Here is a 9,079-nt window from a genome sequence, read left to right on the forward strand (position 1 = left end):
ACTGTTGCTAAAGGATTCTAATCAGTTGCCTGAACAGTCAAGCGTATACAGTTCCGACACAGTAGTTTTATAGCGATTATTGCGATTTGGCGAGTATAAAAAAATATTAAGGTAATTAGAAGGCACTGTATACAGACAAATTGTATTAAAGTCTTTTGGTAAGAAGGTGACAGATGCAAAAACGTGAAAAAATTGCGTCAGTCACACACTATCGCCTTTTACTCGCGTTGTTTTGTTTACTTTTTGCATTTCAATTGTTTTCATTTATACTTTGACCTGAAGAAGCAAAGTTGTGCGAAAGCTTGTCAATTCATCAATACAATTTGTCTTTATATATTGCCACTTGATTAACCTATAGAATTAGACAAATACGGACATTTGCAAAAAAATATTGTCACTTGTAAAATGCTAGCTTGGTATCTAATGCCCATCTTGGTAATGTTCGTACCCAACAGCTTTCATGAATTGGCCGGTTTGTATACCACCAAGTACGATTAGTAAACTATTTATCTTTTCAATTTCGTTCGCTCAACACGGACAGAGTACAATTGCGGAACGTGTGAATCAACGCGAGTAAAACGTTCGTAACAGCAGGATAACGAACATTCGGTCGTTTATCATTTCGACAGAGCTGATAGATTTACGTTTACACGCTTTTGAAAACAGCACTTACGGGCGTCTAAACTTATTATTTTAACCTCTAACTCATTTTTACCATTAAAAGTTAGACTACTCTATAATGAAGTCACAGATTCTAATGACTCGACTTGACGTCTTTTGGGCAAACTGATTTGACTTAAGTTTTTTTCATCTTGCAATTAAGTCATTTTATCGAATGACTCTGGAATTAAATGTTTAATAAAAACATTTTTTTATAAAATTAGTCTTTTTTATATTTTTTACTTTTAATAATTTGCTTACGAATTTGTGTTTGTGTTATAATTTAGTTATTGCTCACTTATAGTTTTAGAATTTCCACACCAAGTGTAATAGCTTATCGTTTATTTTTTAAACATTTCACAATGACTTGACTTGGAGTTCACTTATTCTAATACTGACTTAGACTGGGAAGTGACTTGTTATTTATTGCAAACCTACTTGACTTGGAACTAAGGATTTTACAAATAACTTAACTTAACCTGATTTCAAAATTATTTGTGTAAAACACTAAAAATGTTCACAACATTGTTAGTTTCGACGGCACTCAAGTAAAGCAAAACCTTTCCCTAAATTTAACTTGATGGGCTCTAACCTAGAGTGCTATGTTACAAACTCGATGGCAAACTGTCGCTTGACAAAGCTTAATAGCGTGGCCGTTAACCGTGCTGGTTCCTATAAACCGACACACGAATACAACATCCGCTCTATGTTGTGTAGGTTTAAACCTGAACGGAGCTGCACTGCCCAATTTCTCGCATAAGAAGATACCTTTGATGAGATGATGTCGATTTATATTTTCAAGCTACGTTACTTACAGGCCCGTGTATAGTCTGGTACCGATTACGAAATAGTATCCAAGCTTAGTTTAAGAAGAGTGGAACATCTGCAATTAAAATGGAATTTCACTTTCGAAGTTTAAATGTATTTCGGTCACAATAATTGATGATGATACAAGTGCGTGTCGAAAACGTCTTTTATTAACATAATCGATTTACACGATCTGCTCGGCTTTGACATTTATTTTTAAGATAATACCTGATTATTTATTTTTATTAAAATAATTTGTGCGACTCGAGGACACGCGAGAAAATAGCACACGAACAGCGAAAAGACATTTCGGTTTTCGAGTCAAGCTGTCCATATTGCTTTGTTGCAAAATGTTAAAGGACGCCTGACTCTGTAAGCGCACGAGAAGTAGTATTGATTTAATGGTTTTCGCATGTTGCGTACTTTTACAGGCAATAGTCTTCTAAACAGACTTCTGGTCAGAAATTAACGCTATGTCAAATCGCAAAATTCTGCCAAATCGCCCTCCATCAAATTTGCAACCAATCAGGTCACTGCTGGCGACGAAAAAACAATGTTTCTGTTTTTTCTTTTCGGATAACACCGCGTATTTTTGCGGGCGGAAAGCCAGCTTGTGAACAGTGTTGAAAAACAAGTCAATCACCAAGTCACAGCACAATAGTCTAGCAAAGCTAGTAATTCAGGTCAGACACATTTTATAGATGTTATATTAAGTAAAATAACATATTATTTATATTTTACCAATAAACGAATTATTCATTCGAATTAATATGAGCTGACGATGCCCATATATATATTATTGACCTGAGTTACTATCTTTGTAAGAATACTCTGCGGCTACTGATCAGGAATTGAGAAATTGAGGTCGACAGTTATCTGTCAAGGGTCAAGGTTGTTTCCAATAACACATATCCAGTGCAACATCCACCAACTATAGAAAGAGAAGTGGATGTGTTCAGCACAAGGCCAAATCTTCGGGACCGAAAGAGTCCGGAAGAAGAACGCTTAGGAACGTTGTTTTGTAGTTTTTGTCCTTGTCGGCGCAGTATAAGACGAGATCGCTGCTAAACTGAAAAAAAGAAAAAAATGTTTAAAAAAAGAACAAAAACGGTATAAACGTTTTCGTTGTTTGTGTTTAACTTTTTGGTTGAGTCAGGTATAATTGAAATTGTGCGTGTGTGCGTACTGCGTATGCGCCTGCGTGCAGTTTTGAATGTCCACGTCTCTCATGTTTTATAAGTGCGACTTCCTTGTGTCTGTCCGAGTGCTATTCTGTGCGTGTGTGTGAAAGGGAGCAAAACTTAATCGTGCACCGAATCTTACCTCGCGTAGGTTTTGACGACACATGCCGCACGGGTAGGCAATCGTTGCTTTGTCTCTGCGGAAAATACAAAATAACTGCTTAGTTTTCGTGGTAATTACGCCAAAGGCCGGTTGGCAAAAGAGCCCTTATAAGCAGTGAGGCATTTAACCAAAAGTAGTTAAACGGGACAACTCTTTGGCTGATTTAATAAAGATTATTCAACCTTAGGTACACTATACACGGGTGTGTAACGTAGCCTACTAATTAATGCCAATGCCGAATAGGTCAAATAAATCTATATCATCTTTATAAATACGTTTTGCATCAGGCATTAACTGATGATGCATGTGCGTATCGAAACGTCTTTATCAAGTCTTTGTGATTTACTCGACCTTTTATGATTTGACATGCAATATTATTCCATCTGTTGATAAAACTATTGCAGTGCTATTTGCATTTTACCCATATGCCTTTGATTGTTAAGACCGTTAATCACCCTTTTTTCTAGCAGACATATCCAGTCCTCAAAGGACTAAAAAATATTTGGTTTAAACCTGCTAACTTTGATGAGCTTGCATAACACCTAAAAATGGTCCAAATTTTAAAATTATTTTATCTTACATTAATTGTTGTTTTATGCTTTATATTGTAGCACACACATAACACACACATCCGAAACCAATCCGCCGTAAAACAATCGTAAACCTAACTATCCCGAAATTGCTAATAAAATGTTTAAAAACTCGTGACTTACGTTGATATGGCGATGGCAAGGAACTTGCTGTGACCCTCCGAGACGGCTTTAACGATGGCTGTTCGCTCTGCACAAATCCCGACCGGATAGCAGGCGTTTTCCACGTTGCACCCCTTGAATATTTCTCCCCCTTCGGTAAGTAAAGCGGCGCCGACCCTGAAGTTGCTGTAGGGGCAGTGGGCCCGTTCCTTTGCATCCGCTGCCGCCTCCACAAGAGCTTGGATGCTAGCCTGATCTTGGTCAGTCATTGCCGTTTTAGCAAGTCGATTTTAACGCAACCGTGGGAATGTGTAATATTGTCGGTTCAGAGCAAAAACCTGATGTCGATTATAGAATTATCGCCGCTTGTCCGATGCTAGGTGGTTGGGGTGCCGATTTAATACAAACTTGTTGTCTGTTTAGCCTTAAATTGCGATTCTAAACACAGTTTGGTTTTTAGTTTATATTTAAACGTAAATTTCGAACCACACTGTAAAGTGTAAAGTGTAAATATACAACCGAGTGAATACAATTTTTAACGCTGGTTTGGTTTATTAATATGACAAAATAGTATTGCTGGTAACGATTTTGTTTTAGTTTTTTTCCATACATCTCAAAATGGGTAAACTAACGTCGAACACGTGTAGAGTAGCTTATCAGTTTTCCAGTTTTATTGGATTTTCACAAATATGATTTATCCTTACACCAATATTAAAAGTAGAAGTAACCTTTTCTGTCGTAAGGTATTTTATGTTTGGTGATCTTAATTTCTGACCCTTGACGAGGTATTTCATGTTTGCTATATAATCTTAATTTTCTGACCCTTGACGAGGTACTTTATGCTAGATATATAATCTTAATTTTCTGACGCCTGACGGTCGTAAAAATGCAGTTTTATAACGAGGTTAAAGAAACTTTATGAAGAAATGCTTTTGTAGTCTTTACTGTGGCATCAACTTAAACCTAATTCTTATATAGTTCAAATTCAGGTAAATTACTTCTTTACTTCGGTGCTCTTTTTAGTTACGAATGACTGGCTCTTGAACTTCTCCGAACAATAAAGACAACCTTGCACGATAATCTGCTTATAGCGAGTCTTGTTTCACAAGCAAACTGCTGGCAAACGTATGTTTTCTGACCTTATGTTGTCGCAGTAGGCATGGCAAGGGGTTGTGATCCCAAGGTGCCACTCCAGTCGAAAAAAGTGCCACTTTCAACAGCACGAACCGGCAGTTGGGTTTTGTTTGATCTGCGAGCGGCGAACCGACACAAAACCGCGTCACAACTTTGATGGAGCCGCGTCGGCGCCGAGTTCGCTGCAGCGTTCCAGACAATCGAATTAAACCTCCTGATTGTTTCCCCCATCAGCTGAAATAGGCAGATTGAAGTTGACTTTATTCTTTCCGGCACTTCACTTGTCACGTAGTGATGTCCGATAATAACGAATTGGTTTTGATACCAGATACAAAGTGTCAGTATCGGCACTCGTCCGGTACTACATTTTATCGGAGCGATGCGATACCAAAGATATAAAATGACTTCAGCCATTATTAGTTATTTAACGCAGTGATTTGTAGTTTAAAAGGTAAATTTACCAAAACACAGTGGGACAACTATCTATAGGTAACAGTATCAGCACTCGTCCGGTACTACATTTTATCGGAGCGATGCGATACCAAAGATATAAAATGACTTCAGCCATTATTAGTTATTTAACGCAGTGATTTGTAGTTTAAAAGGTAAATTTACCAAAACACAGTGGGACAACTATCTATAGGTAACAGTATCAGCACTCGTCCGGTACTACATTTTATCGGAGCGATGCGATACCAAAGATATAAAATGACCTCAGCCATGATTAGTTATTTAACGCAGTGATTTGTAGTTTAAAAGGTAAATTTACCAAAACACAGTGGGACAACTATCTATAGGTAACAGTATCGGCACTCGTCCGGTACTACATTTTATCGGAGCGATGCGATACCAAAGATATAAAATGACTTCAGCCATTATTAGTTATTTAACGCAGTGATTTGTAGTTTAAAAGGTAAATTTACCAAAACACAGTGGGACAACTATCTATAGGTAACAGTATCGGCACTCGTCCGGTACTACATTTTATCGGAGCGATGCGATACCAAAGATATAAAATGACTTCAGCCATTATTAGTTATTTAACGCAGTGATTTGTAGTTTAAAAGGTAAATTTACCAAAACACAGTGGGACAACTATCTATAGGTAACAGTATCAGCACTCGTCCGGTACTACATTTTATCGGAGCGATGCGATACCAAAGATATAAAATGACTTCAGCCATTATTAGTTATTTAACGCAGTGATTTGTAGTTTAAAAGGTAAATTTACCAAAACACAGTGGGACAACTATCTATAGGTAACAGTATCAGCACTCGTCCGGTACTACATTTTATCGGAGCGATGCGATACCAAAGATATAAAATGACTTCAGCCATTATTAGTTATTTAACGCAGTGATTTGTAGTTTAAAAGGTAAATTTACCAAAACACAGTGGGACAACTATCTATAGGTAACAGTATCAGCACTCGTCCGGTACTACATTTTATCGGAGCGATGCGATACCAAAGATATAAAATGACTTCAGCCATTATTAGTTATTTAACGCAGTGATTTGTAGTTTAAAAGGTAAATTTACCAAAACACAGTGGGACAACTATCTATAGGTAACAGTATCAGCACTCGTCCGGTACTACATTTTATCGGAGCGATGCGATACCAAAGATATAAAATGACTTCAGCCATTATTAGTTATTTAACGCAGTGATTTGTAGTTTAAAAGGTAAATTTACCAAAACACAGTGGGACAACTATCTATAGGTAACAGTATCGGCACTCGTCCGGTACTACATTTTATCGGAGCGATGCGATACCAAAGATATAAAATGACTTCAGCCATTATTAGTTATTTAACGCAGTGATTTGTAGTTTAAAAGGTAAATTTACCAAAACACAGTGGGACAACTATCTATAGGTAACAGTATCGGCACTCGTCCGGTACTACATTTTATCGGAGCGATGCGATACCAAAGATATAAAATGACTTCAGCCATTATTAGTTATTTAACGCAGTGATTTGTAGTTTAAAAGGTAAATTTACCAAAACACAGTGGGACAACTATCTATAGGTAACAGTATCAGCACTCGTCCGGTACTACATTTTATCGGAGCGATGTGATACCAAAGATATAAAATGACCTCAGCCATTATTAGTTATTTAACGCAGTGATTTGTAGTTTAAAAGGTAAATTTACCAAAACACAGTGGGACAACTATCTCTAGGTAACAGTATCGGCACTCGTCCGGTACTACATTTTATCGGAGCGATGTGATACCAAAGATATAAAATGACCTCAGCCATGATTAGTTATTTAACGCAGTGATTTGTAGTTTAAAAGGTAAATTTACCAAAACACAGTGGGACAACTATCTATAGGTAACAGTATCAGCACTCGTCCGGTACTACATTTTATCGGAGCGATGCGATACCAAAGATATAAAATGACTTCAGCCATTATTAGTTATTTAACGCAGTGATTTGTAGTTTAAAAGGTAAATTTACCAAAACACAGTGGGACAACTATCTCTAGGTAACAGTATCGGCACTCGTCCGGTACTACATTTTATCGGAGCGATGCGATACCAAAGATATAAAATGACTTCAGCCATTATTAGTTATTTAACGCAGTGATTTGTAGTTTAAAAGGTAAATTTACCAAAACACAGTGGGACAACTATCTATAGGTAACAGTATCGGCACTCGTCCGGTACTACATTTTATCGGAGCGATGCGATACCAAAGATATAAAATGACTTCAGCCATTATTAGTTATTTAACGCAGTGATTTGTAGTTTAAAAGGTAAATTTACCAAAACACAGTGGGACAACTATCTATAGGTAACAGTATCAGCACTCGTCCGGTACTACATTTTATCGGAGCGATGTGATACCAAAGATATAAAATGACCTCAGCCATTATTAGTTATTTAACGCAGTGATTTGTAGTTTAAAAGGTAAATTTACCAAAACACAGTGGGACAACTATCTCTAGGTAACAGTATCGGCACTCGTCCGGTACTACATTTTATCGGAGCGATGTGATACCAAAGATATAAAATGACCTCAGCCATGATTAGTTATTTAACGCAGTGATTTGTAGTTTAAAAGGTAAATTTACCAAAACACAGTGGGACAACTATCTATAGGTAACAGTATCAGCACTCGTCCGGTACTACATTTTATCGGAGCGATGCGATACCAAAGATATAAAATGACTTCAGCCATTATTAGTTATTTAACGCAGTGATTTGTAGTTTAAAAGGTAAATTTACCAAAACACAGTGGGACAACTATCTATAGGTAACAGTATCAGCACTCGTCCGGTACTACATTTTATCGGAGCGATGTGATACCAAAGATATAAAATGACTTCAGCCATTATTAGTTATTTAACGCAGTGATTTCTAGTTTAAAAGGTAAATTTACCAAACCACAGTGGGACAACTATCTATAGGTAACTGAACATTTCAAACGCTCAACAAAATTTTGCCTATATAATCCCGTCAAAAATACTATTGGACTTTTTAAATTTTTTAAATTTGCTTATTTGATAAATATGCTTTATTTGACTAAAGGAGTTTTTTGGTATCCGATGGAATTAGAATACGTTTGCTATAAAATATATCGGTATCAAAATGAAATGTCAAGTATAGCGAACATTCCTATCCTTGCAATAACGGAAATCGTGACCATAAGGCAGTGCTTCTCAACCTATGGGTCGCGACACAAAATTAGGTCGCTGTTTGATTTGGTCGCCGACCGCAGTAGCTCACATGTTTATACTAATTGAGATTGGTTCTGAGCGAAATTTTCAATAAAGAAAATTAAGGAAGCAATACAAAAAATGTCTTGTAATAATTATTCAAATTCGAAATTCTTTATGCTAATGCCTGTTTTTTGTTCGCCTACAAGAAGTTAGTTTTCATTTTGCTTACAAGAAAAAAAGTTGGGTCACCAAAGCTTAGTTGTCATATACTTACGCTTAATATTTGGGTCGCCATGAAAAAAAGGTTGAGAAGCACTGCCATAAGGTGTCGCACTTGACACTTAGGACACATATTTATGGTTTTACATCTTAGCTTTTTTAATCTAAGCGATGTTTGCACTTCCAATCCTGACAGCATACCACATTGCTACACGAAGTGGCAACACTTCGCAAGCTCTTAAAGCTATCGTGGTGATTCAAGATTTAGGGTCTTCGGGCCTAAACCCACTGCTTACAATGCTTTTGTGTGGAGTCTAGACTGACCGGTCTTGATCAAATGTCCGCTAAATTTAGATTTTCCCAAATCGAACACCGAGTTATTTGTGTCCATTACTACCCGATGAACCAAAGTACCAACTATACTCGAACTGGGCAGGAGTATTTTGATTATTTTTTACTAAGCAGAGTTCAATTAATTTATAGCAACTTGTTTATAACACTGATGCCAGCCACGTTCTGTCCTTGACTATCATAAACAAGAGTGCGAGACGAATGA

General features: G+C 37.0%; 1 protein-coding gene across 1 annotated transcript; it reads right to left on the minus strand.

Annotated features, from left to right (window-relative positions):
- Nucleotides 1-2,214: 2,214 nt before the first annotated feature.
- LOC146157166 (cytidine deaminase-like) lies at nt 2,215-3,820 on the minus strand. The gene is made up of 3 exons (XM_083387740.1): nt 3,525-3,820; nt 2,791-2,845; nt 2,215-2,536 (listed from the first exon to the last, which is right to left on the minus strand). Exons 1-3 carry the CDS (start codon nt 3,770-3,772, stop codon nt 2,423-2,425), a joined length of 417 nt encoding a protein of 138 aa, XP_083243866.1. The 5' UTR covers nt 3,773-3,820; the 3' UTR covers nt 2,215-2,422.
- Nucleotides 3,821-9,079: the final 5,259 nt, after the last annotated feature.

The sequence above is a fragment of the Ascidiella aspersa genome, chromosome 4 (genome assembly GCF_963924565.1).
Source record: "Ascidiella aspersa chromosome 4, kaAscAspe10.2, whole genome shotgun sequence".
Taxonomy (NCBI): Eukaryota; Metazoa; Chordata; class Ascidiacea; order Phlebobranchia; family Ascidiidae; genus Ascidiella; species Ascidiella aspersa.

Excerpts from the sequence above, each read along its gene's own strand:
- LOC146157166 (XM_083387740.1), bottom strand. The coding sequence starts at position 3,772 with ATGACTGACCAAGATCAGGCTAGCATCCAAGCTCTTGTGGAGGCGGCA. Across the intron at positions 2,846-3,524 it reads CTTGCCATCGCCATATCAAC|AGACAAAGCAACGATTGCCT; the intron begins GTAAGTCACGAG and ends TATTTTCCGCAG. Across the intron at positions 2,537-2,790 it reads GTCGTCAAAACCTACGCGAG|TTTAGCAGCGATCTCGTCTT; the intron begins GTAAGATTCGGT and ends TCTTTTTTTCAG.